The sequence below is a fragment of the Grus americana genome, chromosome 9, assembly GCF_028858705.1.
Source record: "Grus americana isolate bGruAme1 chromosome 9, bGruAme1.mat, whole genome shotgun sequence".
NCBI classification, from domain to species: Eukaryota; Metazoa; Chordata; class Aves; order Gruiformes; family Gruidae; genus Grus; species Grus americana.
Window position 1 is genome coordinate 27989216 of NC_072860.1, and position 23295 is coordinate 28012510.

General features: G+C 38.3%; 1 protein-coding gene across 2 annotated transcripts in view; it reads right to left on the reverse strand.

Annotated features, from left to right (window-relative positions):
- Positions 1-23295, reverse strand: part of MME (membrane metalloendopeptidase) — a 53710-nt gene that overhangs the window by 27426 nt on the left and 2989 nt on the right. Inside the window, exons 1-12 of one of the 2 annotated variants that reach the window (XM_054835876.1) lie at positions 22489-22614; positions 22125-22294; positions 20666-20701; positions 13413-13574; positions 11701-11781; positions 10910-11005; positions 10688-10806; positions 9591-9656; positions 6144-6278; positions 3846-3947; positions 558-694; positions 368-461 (exon numbers count right to left, since the gene is read on the reverse strand). In XM_054835876.1, the coding sequence (XP_054691851.1) occupies positions 368-461; positions 558-694; positions 3846-3947; positions 6144-6278; positions 9591-9656; positions 10688-10806; positions 10910-11005; positions 11701-11781; positions 13413-13574; positions 20666-20701; positions 22125-22284 (1188 nt within the window). In that variant the 5' untranslated portion in view covers positions 22285-22294; positions 22489-22614. Of the gene's footprint in view, positions 1-367; positions 462-557; positions 695-3845; positions 3948-6143; positions 6279-9590; positions 9657-10687; positions 10807-10909; positions 11006-11700; positions 11782-13412; positions 13575-20665; positions 20702-22124; positions 22295-22488; positions 22615-23295 lie in introns of those variants that run through there. The other variant, XM_054835874.1, reaches the window with a different exon arrangement.

The following is a 23295-nucleotide window of genomic DNA, read 5'->3' on the forward strand; positions in this document are numbered from 1 at the left end:
TAATGTTTGACTTTGAATGTGTTACTTTGGATGCTGAAGAGTTTGTAACAAGTCAGTCAGAACTGCAGAGTAATCATTCGCAAATAAATGGGACTGTTCTGTTATCAAAGTGGGGATTAATTTAGATGCAGAAAAACATGGAGACCAAGTACCAGAACAGAGCTTTTCAAATCCACTCCAGCTAGCAAGCATATATGATATAAATTAAGTGTACACTCCAGCAGCATCTTCAGCAAACACATCTAGCTTTTGTGTGCAAAATTCAAAATACATTAAATTTGTATATACTACAGCTACATAAAAAAAATTATCTTTTGTGCTTCACAGAAGTCATCTTTACAATTTAAAGAGAGATTAATTTCTGCACCTTACGAAAAGCATTCCTTGTGTCCTTGTAGCTACGGCTTAGGCTGTTGACAAGATCCATTACGAATCGCCAGATCATGTAATTTTGAAGATCTCTGTTTAACAAAACAACAATAATCTGGTAATGTTTTTAGGCTTTTTAAATTTACTGGAAATAAAATGCAAATTACACAAATACCTAACATACCTACCTGGGAGTGTAGTTATTAAGAATAGACTTCAGCCTGATAAGGTATTCTGGATCATAAACAATGACATGTTCGGTGTTCTCAACATTAATTTGTACAGTTGACATTATATCATTTATGAATTTTGACCAGTTGAATACCTGGAAAATCAATATGCATTATTATATGGTTAAATCATACAGAAACAGCATTTAGATTTTTTTTTCCAGTTTAAAAACGTTTGCGTAACACAAATGCTCTGTCTTTAGTTTTTCCTAGTAGCTGCACTACTTGTAAATGGAGTCATCATAATAATCATAGAATCATAGAATGGTTTGGGTTGGAAGGGACCTTAAAGATCATCTAGTAAGTAATGGATCTGAAATAATTTATATCCTCTGTGGTGTAAAATCCTATTAAAATAGGGTAGTATTTAGCAGAAAGGGTCGAGACAGTGTTTTGAGTTCAAACTAACGCAATTAGAAATGCTATGACCTTTTCCTTTTAGCTTGGAAAAGCAGAAATGGTATTTTAAGTAAAATTTTCCATTGCATTTTTTGCTGTATTTGGCTAAGAACTTTTAAATCAAAGCACCACTAACAGCCCGATTTTCAGTACAGGATGTCTCTGTACCTGTGGGGTGGTAAGATTCATGGTATACTCGACAATCCATTCTGAAGCATATAGTAAGGAGTTGTTCTGAAGTATACTGAAGTCCATAAAAGGATATATTTTGATAGGCTTTAAACCAGACACAGTAAATCCACTATCTATAATGAATTTTCCTCTGCATGCCACAGTACTAGATACTGGAGAAGCAACTGATTTGATAGCAGGCCAGTCTGCAGCATGCTGTGACAGACAACTCTCAGACAAAGGTTGGAGTTCTTGTGTGTCTTCTGCCTCTCTGGTCCTACACCCCCATTTTCTTTATGCTGGTATTCGCCTTTGCGAGAGGCCCACATAACTGTCGTGACCCAGTACCTATGAAAGTTACGTTAAGTTTTCATTCTGCAGTGTCCATCTAGTCTGAACAGAGCGTTATTGTAGTGCGTGGGCACTCTCAACTGGAAACTCTTACTAGTTTGCTGTTCAGAAAAATTATTTCCCTTTGCGAAGTCTTTGGTTAGCGGTACCACGTGCCTCAGGGAGTAGACGGGTCACTGGACTGGCTGGAGAACACAGAGTCCTTCTCTCGCCTACTGAGAGAACGTAGAGCGTGGTCACTGCTTGGCTGCACAGCACTGGGGTCTGACCCATGCAGCCAGGCTCTAGGTGGGCAAAGAAGCTGGACTGCGTGCAGCCACATTGCTGCTCCTCTGTCACATGACCCAGAGCAACAGCGTCGTATTAATGGGAGGTAATAACCCCCTTCCCCTACCCAGGGGCTTCACACCTGCAGCTCGTGTCAAGCCAAGTATTTTCACACGTATTGAGTGTGTTACTTGTCTTCCTCTGTATGATACCAGCTGGGAGAGAGATCCTCCAGCTTGGAATACTGTAGACTGTACAGTGTTACATATTCCTCCAATTTCTCCATTCCCTTTTTTAGGAAATGACACTGATGCTACAGCTAACTCTATATACACTGCTTCGAAGTCTTCGTGTTGGCCCAAGGTTTCCCAATCCATGGCCTCTGTGGAGGACCGTTTGAGAAAATGATTCAGAGCAGAAGCTGAAAATCACCATCAAAACTCTAGAGCTACTCAGTGCTTTTCCACATTGGCTAGGTACTCATTTTAGTAATGACAAGGAGGGGGTTACATTTAAGAAAAGCAAATAATCTTAGTACTTTTTAAAATTCTTTTTTGTTAATTCTTAAAATTTTTGTTAAGCCTTTTACTTTGAAAAGTATTGGTGATTTTTGCCAGTTTGTATCTTCTGAGAGGGAAGTTTTATTGGAAGAGGTAACATCTTTCATCAGACAAACTAATGTAGCTGAGGAAAGAAGATAAGCTTTCAGGAATAGAATCACTTCAGGTTTGAAAGGGAAGCAGCAAACTTCAAGCTAATCTTAGGAATAATTGCTGTTCTATCCTTAGACCATTACAACAACGCTACCAACTCCCATCATGTGTCTTTTGAGCATTTTTGGATAAATTTAGAGCAGATGATTATTGCTGATCTGCAGCACTCCCCAGGAACTAAAAATAACCAGGGCAATACCATTCTGTGACAAGAGAAGTTAGTTTCTGACATTATGACTAATGGTAACTGTTCAACTAAGACCTGTGGGAGAAGGTAAATTATGAAACAAATTAAGCTAGGCAGAAGTGAACTGTCATATAATTTAAAGTTGAAGAATTCAAAGTCAATAATTATGAAACTGTGGTAGGAATAATAGTATTGCATAGTACCTTACTGGTCTCAAAAGACTCAGTAATGCACTCCTTGCCAGTCAGACCACAGTGCTTTCCATGTGACACAATAGTTAACCTGCTTGCCTGTTGTGCAAGACACTGAAGTAGAAGTCCTTTATGATAAAAAATATGCATGTCTAGTTAGACGGGATGTTGTGGAGGAGGCACACCTATGTTATCAAATCTTTGGCTATTCTTCAGCTGAACTTTGTGGTGCCATGAATTAAAGGTTATACTGCACAAACGGCACATGGCTCAGGGTAAGGAAAAAGCCAGAGCTGAAACATCCCGGAGGAGCTACAGTGGGAGGAATGGGGAGATTTTCCTGATTCATAGTCATGACTTTCTGGGCTCCTTTCTGCATGCTTTGGGAGCCCATCCTACAGGGGGAATGTTGGAAAACCAGGACTTTTTGTTCTGAGTCTGCAGCTCTGGATAAACAGAGAGGGGCTGAATAGTTACGCTACAACATATTTGAATCAATTGGTGGCTATGGTCTTAACTTTTATCCTGGGCCCTCTGGAGCTGCTGTGGTAATTATAGAAAGGGAATTTATTTGTACTCTGCAAAGGATACTCTCCTGTTTTCCAGCAAGGGTTACGTACGTGCAAGTTTTGCAAAATCTACCATCCTGAATCCATGAGGATAAGTCAAACTCATGGTATTTTTTTTTCCTTTGTCCTTTTCCATCTCTACGTTGAAGCAGAGGCCAAGATCTACCTTCAAGTTAGGAGACACAGTGGGTACAGAAGTATGGGTATGTCTTTTACATACAGCCTAATGTCATCAGATGTTTAGGTAAGATAGTGTGCACGTCAGGTATCCTGTTCAATATCAAATATGACTCAGATCAAGAAAGAAATGTCTTTAAAAGAAAAAATTTTCAGGCTTCATCGTTTGGTCTTATCAGTCATAAATTAGAAGTTAAAATATCAGATTATTGATCACTCACCTTACGATCGATTTCCAATGAGAAGTTGTTTTGGAGTTGTGCCAAGGTCATTTTATTGTACAGCAAAAGTGGATCATTTCTGTCTTCAGATTTTGTTGTTGCCTATCAAAGTTAATCATGAGAAAATTACTAAGTACATTGAGTCAGTTCACAGGAATTTTGGTAAGTGGAAGCAAAAAGAAAGAAAACAAGTTTTTTGGCTTAATACATTACTGTAAGTTTGCATTAACTGTACAGTACCTTACATCTAAATATGGACAGCATTTTATAGATAAAAAATATACAAACGGACAGACTGAACAAACTAAATTTCTGACCCATACCACTCAAAGCACTGAGTAGACACTGTTACCAATAGTACATCAACACAAGAATGTGCTCATGATATTCACAGGATGATGCAAGGTGCACAACCTTGCAAGAAGGGAATAAAGGAGATGTATTTATTCAGTATAGGGTGACCAGCGTGCTGTGGTATGAATGCAGTGTGAGCACTCTGATCAGGAGACATGTTCTGTCATCTGATACGTTCTTCCTGCAACCACTGTATAGAACAGGAGTCAAAACTCATAAATAACCTTTGTATTAGTCTAGGCAATGCAGTTTTGCACCAGTGTGTTAAAAATGTACATACATTAACACCTCAATGGTACAACTGTATTAGGGCCGTTTCTTATAGACAATAAAAGTGCCTGACTGCCAGAGAACTGAGTCTATGGTGGTGCTTTACAAAACAAGGTAATCACTGGAGTCTCTGGACAGCAAATGTCAGCAGGGAGGTCTCTGGAATTAGGGTGTGGACAACGTAGACTGAGAGGAGACAAAACCAGCACCTAATGATAACTACTCCCGTGGTCTATGAACACTCTTGCATCCAGCTCTGGGGTCCCTAGGACAAGAAGGACATGGAGCTGTTGGAGTGAGTCCAGAGGAGCACTTGTTCCCCTCATACTCCACTTCCTTTTAACTTCCACTGTTTTTGATGGCAGAGGGAGAAAATGCAGGTACACAAATGACTACAGGAAAAGTGTGATCTTGTGATCCATGAGAGTAATTCACGGGAGAATCTACATCACTACTGCCTCAAGTACTCTTAAATGACTCGCTCAGGAGTGTGAACAGAATAGTGGATGTTACCCATTTAAACTGTTTTGAAAAATCAGTCATGCCAAGTCTGAATTTATCTATCTATATCCTTTTTTAAAAAAGATTTCCACTTCCTCTTTCCTAATCTATTGTGCATTCAGTATTTTTCTGTGTTTTCTTTAACAAATTCCCACGAGCACAATGCCAGCTCTCTTCCAGCAGCATTCAGGCTGGTGCTCAGTTTTTGATTAAAAACCGAGGCAATAGCAGCGTACCCACCACCAACTGCACTCTCTACAAGTAGCAACTGCTGTAGAGACATTCCAATTGTGGTTTCCTTTCGTACCCCCTCCAAATCTTTCTCCAATTAATTCCTTTTCTGGAATAATTTTCCATCTCTGAGCTAAGCCCAGAGGTGTGTTTCTCAGGAAAATGTGAAGAAAATAAAAATTAGATGGTTTTAGTTTATACAAATGGGGCGGGGGAAGGTCTTCCTCTGCCAAATACATGCCCTTGCTATCAGTGTAACTTGAAAAATAGCTGAAGCTAGAAAGTTTAGCTTGTTTTACAGTCATTCTCAGCTTCAGGTCCTTCTGAAATGTTTAATAATCATAAACCATGTTTTTGCTCACAAATGCTTGAATTTCCATTTGTTTTTCTCCATGCAAGTTCAAATTCTAGCTATTTCTCCAAGCCCATACTTTAATGGAGAACAGTGTTTGATTAAAAATGCACTTGGAACAATCAGCATTGTGGAGCAGCTTGTGCAGGACAAACATTATTTTGTGCTGCACGGCAGGCCAAGGGTTGGGAATCTACTGCTCTGATAACCATGGGGAAAACAGGACAAAGGGAGAAGAGGCCCAAAAGCATTTCCTAAAACTCACTTTCTAAAACAGAGTAAACAGAAACCAAGTCTGTCTCTCTGTTGCTTTCCCTTCTCTTGAAGGGCTTCTGTGAACAGATTAGGATAAAACATTTTGCTATTTGGAAAATAGCTAACTCAAATATTTTCCCTTGCTCATTAGAAGGCATGTCTTTCTTATTATGTGTTCCTCTTAGGTGTTCCAGGCCCCATACATTTTTGGTCAGGTTTTGGTGCCACAAAATAACATTAGCAAGTAACTTAAGAACTCAGTTTACAGTTAGCTTTCTTAGGTAGTAAGAAAAAAGTCAGTTATTTAAAGGATACTTCAAAAATGTTTTTCTTACATTAGCAATCTCTTTCTCCAGCTCCATAACTCTTCTCATTTGTTCAGAAATCTCGCTCTCTGTCACAGAAATATTTCTTTCTTGTACGATTAGTTGAGCTACAGAAATCATGAAATCAACATAGGCAGAACATGCCTGCAGGAAAAAATACAAACATTTTAAAGACAAAACTCTTCAAAGGATAGCGTACCTTGATTACCTTTAAGATTTCATCTTCATTTTTATGAACTACAGTTCTTCATCCCTTTCTTAAACAGTTTAATAGTAGTTTATTCTGAAATACTGTTAGATCACAAATAGAAATTAACTCTGCAAATTCCCTCATGGAAAATTGCTGTATAATTTGTAGCACTGTTCAAAGCTAAACACTCCCAACTACTGCACTGTGTTTTCATTATTTAAAATGAGACATTTGTACGTCCATATTTAAACCATCACCCGTGTTTTTTCTAGCTCAGTTTAATTACAACTTCCAAAAATACCACTTCCAAAGAGCAATGTTCCCAGAAACATAAAACCGAGAGAAATGCTGATGGACTCTGTTGAATTAATGTTGTGGGAAAATTGCTCTCAGAAGCAGTGTACCTCCTCTATTGCTTCTTGGAACATTTAGAAATCACGTTGCTGTATCTAAATTTAGTATAGCTAGATATACTATAGACAATATAGTATATATTAAATTTAACATAAAAGAATTCACCAAGGATAAGAATGTAAACAGGGAAGTATTTCCTCTTAAATGTTACACTCTCAAATATCTACAGATCTCATTATATTTTATGGAACTCAGTATTATTCTAATTCCTCTTTGATAAGCCACACTCATTTTTCTACCAATAGAAATGCTGTTTTATTTGCTTTTAAAATGCAAATAAAAATACATTAGATTAGCTATCTAATAATAAATTATTTTATGCAAAACAGCATAATCTATTAAACCAGTGATAAAGCCTAGAATTAATAAGGTGTGCATGTCATCAACTTTATTAATAGAAATATTTTGGTATGTTCAGCTCCTAAGGCAGTAGGACGCACTCCATTAGCGAATGCTCCGTTTATACAGTCATTCTGATAACTAACTGCCTTGCCATCCATCTGCCAGCCTCCCCTACCTACCAACAATGCTGTGCTGTAACAGGCTGTGTGTGCTGGGAAACTCTGAGCACCTCATGACAGCTGACTTCAAAAAGGCAGGTGGCTCACAGCATCTTGAAGGACTGAACTCTCAGCATTACTTTCAATCAAGGTGATAGATTATTTTACCAGAAAGAGAAAAGCCCATCACACCACTCACAGCTACAACAGGTCACAATTTAGAAAAATTCAGTATAGACATTACCCCAAACCATTAAGCCAACGGAGATCTTCAGGTACCAATCAGTGGACTCTATTTTTGACCTGAAGTGAGACCATTGTATGGTCAGATAGCAAAGAACTAAGTCAGCTAATTTCAGATGGACTGTATAAATACTCTCAGATATTTTACTGGGAACTTAGACATCAGAATAACTCCTGTATGAGCAGAGGAGTCACGTATCTCAAAAGAGAAAAAGATTTTAAAAATATCTTATTCACAGTTTCCACTTGTAGGTTTGTGGTGGGAAGTCCTGACAAAGCCTGAGGTGAAAGTGCAGGAGGCAGATAGCTTGTTGCTATGTCCAGCTCAAAGAGTAGAATGACACAGCAGGAAACAGAGCCAAGAAAAGGCTGCTATCAGAGCGCAGGGAATGAAAGGAGGAACGCCTGCCGCTTGAAGTATTCATGCTTGTAAGAAGGAGTCTGCCTTTCAGTGATAAATCTCTGTTTTTTAAAAAAATAATTCTTCCTCTACTTTCCAGCAGTGTAAAGAAGTATGATACTTTCAGGTAGGTCAGAGATTAGAACACGAATTGACTTTTAGTGCTGCAGTGGATGTAATAAAAAGGAGCAAATTGTGATACATGAGCCAGCTCCTAGAGGCCATAACACGTGATAATAATGTAACCGCACAGTTAATATGGTAATGATTGTCTTTACTAGTATGTGATCTGTAATGAAATGTAATCAGTATCAGAGTACTAACTGTTAGCATGTCAGCAAAATACCTACAAACCCCAAATGTTTTGTACACTTTCTCATCGCTTCTGCATTTAATTACACAGAAGAAAACTGGCTAATTAAAGGTTACTGTGGTAGCAGTTTCAGCTACATGACTGCAGCAAATACATACACTTCAGCTCTCAAGGACTTCAAGCACATCCAAGATTAGCAGCGAGGGATATGCAGTGTCAGTGCCAACAGGTTAACAAAAATGTGTCCGAGTAAGAACTAAACATGAATTAAAGAAGACTGTATGAGATTTCAGGGAAACAATTGCTGAAGCAATTTCTATGATATCACATACTTTGGCTGTGGCATTTTTATTCAGTGGTTGACTTAGGGGACTGTGATCTTTTCAGATCTTTCATGCAGAAAAGTGTGTCTTTGGTTCTGACTGGTTCTTTTTTTCTTTCTAAGCCTGTTAGTGATCCGACTAGTCCATCTGGACTCCACTGACACCTGCAGCACTTGCCAATCGATGCCAGTCGATAGTTCAGAAATGGCATCCTTTTTGTAGTGACAGAAGAGAGGTGATCCATAAGCACTCATATCCTAATACAACTTTGACAGTTATAAGGTACCTCTTGACTCAGCTGTGAAGCCTGGCAGAAGCTGTGTAACAAAGCTAAATTGTTTCACATTTATTTCCTTCCAAGAGATGCTAAAAAGTCAAGTAGCTGTTCCTCTTCTGACTTGTATAACCATACAGGAATTGCGTGGAAAAGCTACTACTTTCCCTCCACATACACGTTCAGTGATCACAAGAGGAATTGAAGAGAAGCGGAGGGACACAGGAAGGGAGACAGGTCGGGATGTCTGGGGTGTAGAGACGCCAGAGGAATGTGCAGGCTTCTCCTCCGGCGCAGAGACAATTGGTACGAACTGGCAGCTGGAGCCTAGACGAGAACCCCTTGGCTCCTAGTGCTGCCAGGAAGAGCAAACTAGGTCACTAACATTATGGCATAATATTACAACACCTCATCTTCACAACACTTGTTATACTCCCTCCCATTCTTAGCTAACTTATTTCTACTCGTCCTTAATCTCATTTCTCTGTATACTCTTCATTTCCCTTTTGGCTCTCTTGCCTAGTTGTACACTTACCCGCGTTCAAACTTCTTTCTCCAGCCTGTCACACATGCTGTTCTCACCAGCAGATCAACCATGTTTAAATGCTCATCACTATTACTTTTCTATTCCAGTTTCCCCAGTTCTCTCAGCAATGTTTCTCAGGGGCAGTACTGGAATCTGTTTGGGGAAGAGCTGTTCCTGCTCTTTGCCTATCCCAACTCTTGAGGATATGTCTGCCTTGGAAATATGGGCTAAAACTTCTAAAATGTAGTCAGTGATCTGTCAGCTTCATCTTACCTCTTTGTATGCACCGGTGCATTCGTAGTAGTCACGAGAAGGCAGGCCAAGCCCAGGCTGATCAATCTATAAATTCAAATGAAAATTTTAAAGTGCTTAAGGAGAAATGGCACAGCATTGTACTATTCTTTTCTCAATTAGTTTGCTGATGCTTCACTCTTGCCAAATTATCTTCTGGCCAAAGGGGAGTTTCTCTCATACTGTTGCCCTCTTTTAATTGTTTTCAGTCTTCTTACATTTTTTGTCTTTCTTTTCATGTTTGCTTTTTTTTTTTTTTTGTTGCTGAACAATGCATGTTACATGTAACTGGTGTGAAAACAGTGGATGTGCAGAAGACAAAACAGTCCACAGACAATCAAGGCAGTTACTGCATCTTTGAAATTCATACATGCAAAGTAGTCGAGGATCTATATATCCATTGAGAATAAAGATTAGATCTTTGCTCTTGTAACTGTTGCATCTCAGGAGTAGCTGGTGAAGATTCACCATACTAATACTGTCTTCCTCTGGATTTTCCATTTTCAGAGATCATCTTACATTTACAGGCAGGGCACTCTCAACATACTCCTTATGCAAATGTCCTCAGCCACTTTTGTATCTGTGCCAGCTGACTGCAGGTCCCATTAGTACTTTGGCATCTGAATACCTCGTAAAAACACAACCCCCTTCGTGGGCTTTCTGCCATTGGGAGCGTAGCCCAGGTTTTCAGTGACAGAGCTTTCTGTCTGAAGTCCATGATAAGGAAATCATGTTTACTTATTTGCTTGCATGCGTATATGAGTAGATCATGTCTGTCTTCTCTCCAGTGTACACATAAATTGTGTCTGTATACAGTCTATATATATCTCCATTATTCTCATCTCAGTGAGAGTAACAGTGTATGAGAGCACAGAAAGATGAACTTCAAGAACGGGCAGTGCATTGCGAAACTGGTAATTTAAGTTTGAAAGCTACATAGATTCACAAACTCATCTACAACTTACTCTGGTAAAATTCAAATCACTAATGTTTCTCCTGGTTAACATTTACGTCTATGCTTCTAGTTATTTTGCTGCACTTTTATGATCAACAAGGCGATGCCACCCAGGGAGACTTACATGAATGATATGTGCTGTGGAATTTTTATCATCTGTGCCAACAAAAAAATTAATAAGGACCTTTTTTCCATATCTGGAGTTCAGCTGTGCAATAGCTGTCTCGGCTGTCCAAGCAGCACCTAAGCAAATGAAAGGTATACTCAGGCTCTATTTTTGGTAAGCAATAAAAAGCACAGTAATTTAGAAATTTTAACAGAAAAGGAAATAAACAGATTATCTTACCATAGGAAGAATCCCAGTTAGCTGTTGCTACAGGCCAGTCAGATATATTTGGCAATAAACTGATTAAAGGCTTTCCACCTCTGCTATCGATGGTAGCTTTTGGAAAAATAAAATTAAAAACAAAATAAAATTTTAAACCACACATATTATGCTGAGTTCAGAATAATGAAGCTGAGAAATATGTTTTCCCCATCACCACAATACGAGTATGCTCTGATGTATGACTATGCTTTGACATTTGATTTAAAAAACGTTTCAGTAATGATTGCAAACAGCATATGCAAATCCTTGCGACCACGACATTGAAGAACAAATGTATTTTCACTCTGCAGAGAGCTTGAAATAATAGTTTTGAGAAGTATTAAAAACATTATAGAAACTATAAAAACATGTGATTTAGGAAGCACTGCTAACTGTTTTACTGCTCCTCATCCTAGTGGCAGCATCTAGCTCAAATTCTTGAAATAAATGATCTCCCTGTCTTTCTAGAAGCCTAGTTTGCCAGTTATTTTTTACCTCATCCCTGATAATTTCTGAAAGGATTTGAGTTTAAATATCTGCAGCAAACTAGTAACTGAAGAGTAATGTAATCTCGCCTAAAATATCAAAGCTAGTAAAACAGGAGATACAATACTAATTTTACTATTGACATTCTTATTTGACTCTATAGAATGGATACATCTTAGTTTTCACAAAGAACTAGGAGGATATAGGTATAGCTGACTGTGAAGATGGGATTCTTTGGATGATATTTATATATCCTATATGCAGTAAATTCAGAAGACACTTACTTTCATTTATGCATGATCTGTACAGAGTTTTTGCCTTCTGCACTGCTGTTATATCATTACTGCTTGGTGTGTCGAGGACATCTGAAACACACAGACAGTAAATATATCATAATATCTGATCTTTACTGGAAAGATACTGAAGGAACCATAGCGGATACCATCCTGAAGACCAGAGGGTGGACGGTAAGTACTGTGTCCATCTCAAATTCCAGGGAAGGTTTGCCTTTCCAAACCTGAGGGGAAAAAACTCTGGAGATTACACGGCTTGCAACTACATCCATCTGTGTTAATATGCTGAGCATCAAGGAGTCAGGGAGATACTCTGTGGATCACCCTTGGCGAAATACAAATGCTCTGACTTTTCAGGGACAGTTTTTAGGTGATGAAGCCATTGTGTGAGAAAATTGGTGTCAGGGCCCTAAGTGTACCAGCAGGCTCTAACTGCACTGACCAGCCTGTAACCACCTTTTCCTGTAATTCTAACCTGCAATCTCTCCACTGCAGCCACGAGTTTAGCTGTGTATGTTCAAGGTCTGCTTTGGTATGGTGCAGCTGTGCGACCGTGGATCAGGCTTCTGTGAAAACAGCTAAATTGGCTAAACTGTAAGAAAGAGCCATAAGAAGCCTCATCTGGTGCCTCCACTTGTGCACCCTATGCCTGTTGGCTCAGCCAGGTCCAGGTCAGCCCCGTACCCATGGTCCTTGCCCACGCTCCTGTAGGTATGTGGGACCTTGCCTGAGACCTGCTAAGTGACTAGGGACTTGTCTGGTGGTCATGAGGCTGTTGGCTGAACGTGGTCACTGTCACTGGACCTGCTCTGCTCTTCTAGTTTGGATCCTGTGGGACCGAGCCCCTTGTTTGTGAGGCTCCTGTCCCTGCCTGCCTCGAGTCACAAGCGGCTCCTGGCTTGCCTTCCCTTGTGGGGCAGCCCACTCTTGCCACTACTTTACAATTACTCCAATTACTACTTTACAATCGCTTTGCTCCACAGAAACTGAAGCCTAAGGAACACTGTAGCATCCATAAACTGCAACCCTGGCAAAACCAGAAGCTATGCAAGTGAAAAAAGGATATTCAGTCTGGAGAGAGTGGTTTGGAGAACATTTCATGAGTATAAAGTGACTTCCTTGACACTGTTATTTCCATCTGAAAAAGGGAAATATGGACAATTTGACACTATTACATTTTGTGGAAAAAAGAATATTTGTAAGTTTACGATGTGACTATTTAGAAAATCGTTTGCCTGATCTTTGGGATTTGGCTGATGGAATACAGATATGCAGGACATTGGGCTGCACCAGAGAGCAACTTCCAGCATTTCAGCTGACTTGGCCACAGGCAGACCTCCTTCTTCTTCACCTAGCTTGGCTGCTATTGTTAGGCATGAGGTAATGATATGATTTCAGTTGTTATAATATGCAGATGAGCATATTATAATGTGTTATAATATATTATACATGTATAACATGTTATAATATGCAGAGACCAGAAAGGTCAGGTCTGGTCAACTCCACTCCAGTGTCAGGCACAACAACGTAACTTCCACAGCATTCTCCAAGCAAACGGTTTGTGGTAGATTTGTCCTGAACTGCACAAAGAAACTGAAATACTTGCTAGTATTTTAAGCTTTATAGATAACCACATCTTATTAGGATAACATGTAAGCCAAAGAAGAAACTTTATATAGTCCACAAACATAAACCCCACTGACCTTTTAAAACAACTTCTAGTTCGTCTCTTAAAATGTCAAAGTTACTATAACGGGAGCTGGTTTCTGGAATGACGTTCCTCTTAAGCCATCCTCCACAGGCATATTGGTAAAAATCATTACAAGGCTCTGCAGTGGTGTCCATGTTCTCAAGGATTCGGGCTGCTGTAATACGAGACAAATCAAGGCATGAAGAATCTTGAGAGAAAATAAATGAATACACTTGTTTTCTCTGAAGAGGGAAGTAATAAATATATTCCCTTTAGTTTAGAATAGGCTCAAGCCTACTTGAATGTTCTAGACCAAACGAAGTCAATGAACAACAAATTAACTATTCCTTTGCTGCCCATAACTTACATCTTTTCTGTTGCCTGTGTTTATTGATGGGTAAACTGACTAATGTGGCTACTCCTTATGAGTCGTTGCTCAGTTTTAAATAAAATGTAAGATGTTTCATTTACTGACTTACACTTCTTTGTACTGAAGTGTGGGGAAAAGAGAAATTAAAAGCAAAAGACATATCAGAGGTTAAGTATCCACTATAATGTAATTTAAGTAACAAAGTATGATGTAGGCTCAGCTGAATCCAATCTATTTTAATAATATAATGACTTTACTTGTCAGTGAAGTTTTCCTATTAATGCTCTCCTGAACCTACACTGATTTTTTTAGACCTACTCCACATTTTATTCTAGAATTGATACTGCCTCTTGCTATCCCTGCTGACCCTCTTGAAGTGGCTTGTCAAAGACTAACCGGTCACTGCCTGAGCATGACATGGGATTCTCTAGTGAAATCTCATTCCTTGATGACAATTTCCCAGCTGCTGTTCATAGACCTTCTGTGCTTTTTTTTTTTTCTCTTCCACCTAGACTGCTTTCACCACTAGTATGCTAGCACAAAGCCTCCACCAGAAAGGAGTCAAGCAAGAGCTAGTGAGACCTCTGAATTTCCCAGGATACTGAATATCCTTCCCATTTTTCAGACATTATTTTTAGTAAACAGTGAGGCTTGTGATAGCAAGTGTTCATTCCTCCCACATGGGCGAGTCAAATATTTATAGTTATTTCTCCAGTACTTTCAATATTTTCCATGTCTCTTATGCTGGGGGAAATGAGAGGAGGACAGACAGTCTATAGTATTTATGTTGATCTGTCTCCCCCCTGGTTTTTCTTGGGATCTTCAGTCAGCTTAAGAGCGTTGTATTTTAGGCCAACATCTGATGGTTTTACAATGTTCCAGTGCTTGGAAGATGGAAAAAGCCATGAACACAGGCACTTCTATTTTAGACTGCCTAAGTAGCATAAAAACCACTGCAGAAATAGGTACAATGCCTAGCACCTGATTCTTTTCCTTCTGAAGTCAGTGGCAGGCTGACCTCAATTTGAAAGGATCATGCCAACAGCCAGAGATCATGAAATTCAGTCACATATTTACTAAGTTTGACACTTGTTTTTTACCCATTCTTGAGAAAGCCAAGCATCCAATCGTACTATCCAGTCTATTAGAGTAAGGAATTTCCCTTCTGCCTGTCAACTTGGACAAGAAGCAATGGGCACATACAGAAATAAGAAAAAAAATCTCCTTTTGAACTGAAGAAAAAATTTCTACCTATAAGGGTGCTCAAAGACTGGAATGGGTTGCCAGGGAAGTTGCAATTACTTGTTATTAGATGTTAGTTATTCCTAACATGTCCTGTTTTAAGGGTATCCTTATGAATCTCTCTGCTAGGCTGGAACAGCATCTGAAGGGCAACACTGTCCCTTGGATTTTCTTGGAATGTGTTAGTCCAGCAACACAGACTTTGAGGGCCAGGACCAGACCACAGCTGGCTCACTCAGAGCAGTGTGCCAGCCCTGCCAAAAAGTAATGGTAGGGTAGAGAAATTTTCTGACACCAAGAAAAGATGGCTCTTATCCACTGTCATCACTTTTGCAAAAAATCCAAACAACAAAACCCAGGAGAAATCCGTATCTTGCATAAATCTGAGCAATTATTAACAGTCTATGTAATATCAAACCTTGCTTTAACTGTGGAATCAGGTTGCTCTATTTGTAGTCAGCATCTGTTTAATCTTCATTGCCTACCACTATGACACTAAAATAAGCATCTATCATAACGTTGCTGCTCTAAAGTCCAGGCTAGCCAATATTAGCTAATCATCTTTTATCAAAACTTGAAGTTTAAATACTGCAAATGAAAGAGCTCAGTCATGGGAACTGTAGTCTTTCACTTAGGGCTTCATGCAAAATACATGTATTAAATATTCTCCTGAAAAATACTCTCCTCAAGAGCGTAATTTGCATGTCTGAACCACAGATAACCATTCATTATTTGGCTGATACCAGAGATATATTAAAATCAATGAAATGTGATTTTGTTATCAACGAAGCCCAGAAGCATAATGATGCATGAATTGCCCCTTCAAAGTCAGTGGGACCAATTAGGCTGGACAGAATCCTAAACATGCTCTAAGTTATCTATAAGTTGTGCCCAAAGAAGCTTTATGGTAAGTTCATGGCTGTACGCACTGAGACATTTTTGCTCTGGAAATAAGCAGTGTGAGACTGATGAATATTTTGTTCTTTTCATTCTAATACAGGCTAATTCATACAACTACAGATAACACATGGTATACTTTTCATTAGTCCTCAGTATTGCTTTGATGAACCAGTGTTTGGGTTTGTTCCTATTCTCACTTGTTTATTCAATTTCCTGTCACTGAAGAATGTAGTTTTATCTCAATTACTTTTAATGATTAATTTTATTGTAGTACTCCTGATTGCCTGTTGTTGCTTTAATAGCTTACAAATAAAGTAATATAAGCTAACATAACAACCAGTGACCTGGGGAGGATATAGCAGAAACACAATATGCTTACCTAGGTGAAACTGATATGAGAGAGAGCAGAATTCCCTATTCTCATGAGTCTGTGCTGTCTGAGCTCAGGAAAATTAGAAGAGAGTATGTCACCTTATTAAAAAAATGTTCAAATGTACAAATTACATAGTATCTTCATGTGCTACACTGCAATGGATTTCACAAACCATGATAACATAATCATGCAGTTACTGATATTTTACCCTGTGTATAACCAATTGAATTTTCATCACATTTTTTCTTCTGGTCATTTATTTGAAACTCTTCTATTACATGTACTTTAAATTCTGTCAGTATCTTCACTTGATTCTCTTTCAGTGGCTTGTACCTAATGCAAAATTTTGAAATTCATTGCAAAAACCTGTCACATTATTGGTCAGTTGTGGTGTAAGGCATTACCATTTCACTTAATGTCTATTCCTAATTATATTTCTTGAAAGACCACAATAAATTTTCCAAAGTTAATACTTCTTGCTTTCTATCTGTATCTATCTAACTTTTCCTGCATGTTATCCTACATGGTCTGGAAGAAGCAGCCAAATTAAAGATGGAACTGTTACAAAATCCTGATATGAAGTAATATTAAACTTGTAGATTCATCCCAGTAAGATTATTATTAAACACCAATAATAGTTTATTTCTCTGGCTTAAGCACTTTACATTGCATTTTAAAAATATTAATTTGTTTTTAAATTATATAATTCTGACAAACTCTTTGAACTATTTTTGAAGCTTGTGGAGCACTGAAGGCCTGAGCAGATGCCAGCTAACCATTCTGGACTCCTCATTCACACTGTGCTGCTTCCAGAGCCGAGAATTCACTCACTCTAGTGACCACCTAATCGAAAAAGACTTCTGGGTGATTACATCCTTACCAACACTTGCCTCCCCTTTTCATAATCTGACTATATTTCATTTAAGGGCCATATAAGTGTGGAGAAGACCCAACACTTCTATAGCAATTTCTACCTTAAATGCATTATACCATGGTGGGACATGGAAATCCTGGCTCAGTTGATAAATAACAATTTTAAATTCAAACTGGTAATTCCCAACTTTGCTTAGAGCTATCCATTCTAAATAATTTACAGACAGACACAGTATTTGGAACTGACAGTTCTGTAATGACTAGCACATCCAAACTTCATGTTGGGGCTCCCTGATCCTAACTGCTTCCTGCATGGTAAGGGTGCATTGCTACAATAGGCAGACCATGCAGATTTTTAGCTGCTTCTGGTAATTGACCCTTGCTAGGCCAAAACACGTACTACTGCTACAGACCATAATATAGAATCCCAGACTGGTTTGGGTGGGAAGGGACCTCAAAGCCCATCCAGTGCCACCCCCTGCCATGGGCAGGGACACCCTCCACTAGCCCAGGTTGCTCATATGGTCAGAAGAAAGTGTTCCAGTTTGACATCATTGCTTTTGCATCTATTTACATCTTATTTGAGGTACAGCCCTACAGCTAAAACTTAATTATAAAGATTATAATTTAATCAGATACACTGGTTGCCTCTCAGGACTCTTACAGTACGGTATGTAAACACCAAGTATTAACACCTGGTAAAATACAAAAAGCTGTATTTTGCGCAGTTGTAAATTTTGTGTGTTCCAGGCTGGAGCATGCAGTTCTTGCACACATAGTAGTAGTTACTCACAAGAGTAGTCCCCCTGTCTGCAGTGAATCAGTTTTCATGTCCTATATAGGGACAGCAGAACGTGGATTACAGAAAAGCTCTATGATGTCAATTAGCTCATTTTCCTGCCAGAAGAAAACACTTTCATAGAATGCATTTATAGCATTACCCTGGCATTTCACATGTTTTGAGACTGAATTCTCACCATTCCTTTAGGACTTAATCTTTAAATGTTTGACCTAGACAATTTGTAGACTATAGAGCAGATCATAGTAAGTAAATGAGATAAATGTATGAATAAAATAAAGCTGTATTTAATAAAAAATGAAAAGACATTATGACATTAGAACCACACTGTACCTTTCTATTTTTGAGGTGTTTTGGTCTATCTACCCTTTTTTCTGATTTTATATTTCATGATTATCTCTGTTGAATTGAGGCAATTTGTATCTTTAAAAAAAGCTCCTTCTTCACCCTGTTATGGAATTTTGTAAGCCTGCCACTTTTCCCCATCAATGTCCTTACTGTAATCCTTTCACAATTTTACTCCTGTATTGAGAATCTAACATTCAGTAAGAATGTTTATTTATTTCCTTAAATATTTGCATGCTGTTAAATCTTTTAACAGAAGCATAAAACTATTCTGCTTAATTCATGCCACTTCTAGCTAGATCTTCAGTTTACATCATGCCTCATTTCTCTCCAAACCTTCTACAGCTTTTTGAGTTCGTTCATCATTATGTAGTCTACCTGAACTTCTTTTTGACAGATAGCTGAAAATGAGCATCTTCAGAGATTAAAAAAAATCAGGTTGATAACTAATTTGAACATCTTTCAAACCACAGCATGAGCTTTCCTGGTGGCAGAAAAGCACCTTAGAAGTGTAACTAAAAGACAGTGGTGACTACCTGAAATAAATCCTCTAAGATATTTAGGCTGTGCTGATGACAATATGCAGTTATTGAGACAACGGACTGCACTGGCGCTTCATTAATGGACTCCAGCAGGACTGAGGTGTGGGGACAACTACCCCAGCTACTTTGGCTACTGTCTAAAATGAGACCTAAAACAAGTAGTCCCACAGATGTAAGGAAACCAATATAATGACCTTTCTACAGTGTTTCTGGCATGTCTGCAAGTCTAAATGGGCCTATGAATCAAAACCTTTTGGAATGGTCCCAAGGGGTGCTGTGTACCTCAGATTCCTTAACAACTGTACTTAAATTACATACACTTTTGCTTGCAAGCCATGCATTTTTCTTGCATGTTGACTGTCAAATTCCTTATGACTCCTCACCACCTTTCCTGTGCCTCCTGTTGACATACTGGGTCTCTGGCTCCTCCTAGGGCTGTCTTTTAACTTCCAGAGGGGCCAGTCATGATGTACAAAATCTACGTATAAGTTATGAGTTCCACTTGACATGAAGATAACACATAGCTATTAGAATGTTTATGATGCTTTTCGATGGGAGGTTACCATGGTTGAACAAAATTCAAGATGTTTGCTTGGTAAGATGAGAGGTCACAGTGTGGGTGCTGGGGAATGATCCATGTTCTGAGTTTCCGTTTTAGATTTCTTGCCACCCTATGTGACTGGGCCACAGCCTTTGTGAACTGCGGCCAAGTTATTCTACAGGGGTGGAGAAATCAAAGGAGGAATGCCTGCCAGAAAGTAACACCAAGAGAGTGATTTCAGGAGTCCCATCTTCAGAAGCTTCCCAGAAAAATGCATAATCAAGAGAGACCTGTTATAGGGGTGTACAAATAGAACAAGGTGATTACACACTGGCAATGCAGGGCTCTCCTCCTGACTTGGAGAAGACTGCTGCAAGGGCATGAAGAACTCTCAACTGTTTGGGCATGGAAAGTGGCATGAAAGGAGAAAGCTGGGCAGAGCTGGCGTAGAGCCCTTTGAAATATGTGTTGGCACAGCCAGCTATATGCTCCTTTCTTTTGAGGAATGAGACAGAAAGGCTGCTTCCGAGCCTAGGATCAGTCTGTATTAATGAGATGGAGGAAGTGTTATAAAGAGAAAGGGGATATTTAGAAGTAAATTAGGCAAAAAAGGGAAACCAGCATTAATTGACAAAACAGAAAGGATAAGAGACCTATAGGTGAGAGGAGAGGAGGAGCATGGATAACTACCTACTACGAGAGGATATATAGTATGGAAACTGGCATTTCTCTGATGCATTTCAGTAGCTTTCTAGTAGAGTTTAGACCAGGATGTAAATTAAGAATTTTTTATGCAGTTGTGACTGAGTGATGAAGTTACCTTGTCAGGCTACAAAATTGGGGATTTTATTTTAGACATGAAGATTAATATTGCATGTCCTCAAACAGCAGCATGGCATTTTTAAGGGCTATCAATGATCAAGGCTTTCTTTTAATGTACCTTCTTTAGAGACATAACCTCTGCTTGAATTCTGACTTGGAGGTGGGTGTGGGGAAGAGCCATCTTCTGATTCACTTAAAGCATTTTCTGAAGCTGGAGGCATTCTTTGGAGAGTCTAAGTCTTAAGCTAGCCAGACCCTGATGACTTTGCAAGATCTGACAATATCACATCACAAGATTTTACATTTGTATAACAACTGTGCTAAGAAAATTATTTGAGTTAGCAGATCCCATGTGTCAATGTGCCATACTTGTCTGCAGTTAAATGGGAACATTACATGGTGGTAATTTTGTTTAAAAATACATAAATTAATTCAAAAGGTATATATTTTCATTCTTACCTGATTTTATACAGTCTGATGTCTTGCAAACCCCATCTAAAAGAGAATACAATCATAGTCTTCATTCTTTACTGAATGTCAATATAATAAAATCTACTGCAAATATTATTTTCATTGACAGTCACTTTAGGATTGCATTTAATTGCAGTGTACAGTAAGATAAAGATGAATGGACACCTTACACTCAGTAAGTGAACATTTATAGGATCAGGCTCTAACAATACCAACATCTTCATCCCTCTAGGGTCATTCGGTGCTAGTCACTCATCATGTGGAGTTTTTGTAGTCTTCAGAGGAAAATGTCCTATCCATCAATTAGAGGTAGGCAAAATATTATTTTTATAACAAAGAAGAAATTTAGAGAAAAATAGCAAATGGACTGAAAACAGTTGCAAAGTCAGTTAGAATTTAGCAATACCTTAAAATGACACGAAGATTTTTGAGGAATTATATGAAAATTCTGAGACATTCATTCTGAAGTCTTCTAAACAAAATACAAGGTTCAGGAACATGAAAATGTTTCCTTTTGAGACTTTAGAAACAAAACAGGTTTTTATTTTTTATTTCAGAATGTCATTTTTCCATTCCATAGTTGAACCAGACTATAATAAAAAGTTTAAACAAAATTGTTAAGTACTTTAAAATGAAACAAAGCATTTCATTTCCAATATAAAGAAACATTCTAGCTTGACCCCAAATGGAAATTTTAGCTTCTCTGTATTTTCTTTTCCAAAAATTATTCCTGAAAGGAATTATTTTCGAATTATGTTGGTATGGCTGGTGTATCACAAAACCTCTTACTATGACTACACTCACTGGGAGTCCTTGCTGCAACAGCTTGTAAAAGGAAAAAATAGGATTTTCATACATATACAGGAATATGGAAGAAGCGCTGTAATTTAGTTTTCTTCATCAGTGTTGCATTTTGTAGAGTTTTTTTGCTTACTGAAGCACTAATTGCAAACAGAAGTATTGCTAAGTCAGAACAAGCAGATGCTTTGTGTTTACAACTTTGAGTGAACAAATGAATTTATAGAGTCCCTGTTAGAAAAAGCAGTTTGGTGTCAGTGTCTAGCAATAAGAAGTGTGGATGCAGCTTTACATTTCAGATAATTGGTATAGTGACATACATATGAAATATGGTTATGATATAGCAGCTATTAACCATCTAATTTTATACACTGGGTAAGATACAATTTTCTACTATCATGCAAATAATTCTAAGCTGACCTCATTATTTTATTTTATTTTATTTTCTTAATGGTTTATGTAGTGCAGTATATATACCATGCAAGATAGTCTTTTCTAATACAATATTTTAATATAGTGCAACTTCAAATTTTTTTTACTATATACTAACAACTGGATTCTATTTATTAAAACATTTTTTTGTAATTTGTTAAAATACTTCTATATTCATATGTATATGTATATTCAAAGACATTTTACGTGTACTCACCATCGTATGTTGCATACAGAACTATCATTGTGATCGCTACAATAGCTAGAAGAATTGCTACAACAGCAAGCCCTATTTCCAGGCCACTGCATCGCAGTTTTTTCTTTGGTTTTGGAGTATTCATTTCAGTTATATCCATCTGGCTTTCTGACTTGCCCATAACCCAGCGTCTAAAAAGGAAAAGGGAAAATTCACTGGAGTCATAGGTCTTGAAACTGGCTCCTGAACTGCACAGTAACAAAGACGTTTTCTAGGTGAGTCTTCAAATTATTTGCAACACTACCAGAACGTCAGTCATGAAATTTAAAATTCTCTCCTCGTCTCACATGTATGCACACACACACTCATACACACAAGTACATACCATGCGCTACTTGTCATTCATGGAGAAGAGTGGTTTTCCTTCACGTGAAGAGGCCACCAAATAAAAAAGGCCAACAAACCCAAACCTATTTTTAAAATGTACCCGTGTGGTTTAATCTTGTATGATGGTATAGGAGTTCACAAGCAAGCAAAAAGCAAGTCTCTCTGCTTGAATAAAAATTAACTTAATCTGTCAATTACTTATCTAATGCCAAAGGTCAAAATATGCCATTGTGCTTCGCTGTCATTTATTAAAATATTATGTAAGCAATTCTTGACTACAGCTTTACAGCTGTCTCTAAAAATAGAAAAAAAAAAAATCAGGCTCTGCTGGGAGCCTGTCAAATTCACACTGAAGATAGTGAGTCTTCACAGTAATTTTTAAGGAAGTGCAACCAAGCCTCTCTTTTGAGGTTAAAACACTATAAATCAGGAGTAACTACAACACATATGCATGCAAAACTGGTGGGAGTGTGAATGGACTCACACTCATTTACAGAACTTGTATGCAAGAGCAGATTTTAAAATTGTATTTCTGTCACTCTTTAGAGATAACTTGGCCACCTTTTGCAGTACTGCTGTTCTACAGTTCTTTGCTCTCTCATCTGCTTGCACTTATTTAGGGCCAAGCTTTCCTCTGCTGATGAGAGAGTCAAATTCCTATACACACAGCAATGTATTTCTTGGTATTTCACAATGAAAACTCAACAGTTTTTATTCACAGCAGTTCCTGGGGATCTTGACATCCCCAGATAAACACCCTTTCCATTCAATGGGGAAGAATATGAGTGTTCCCCTGGGAAAAATA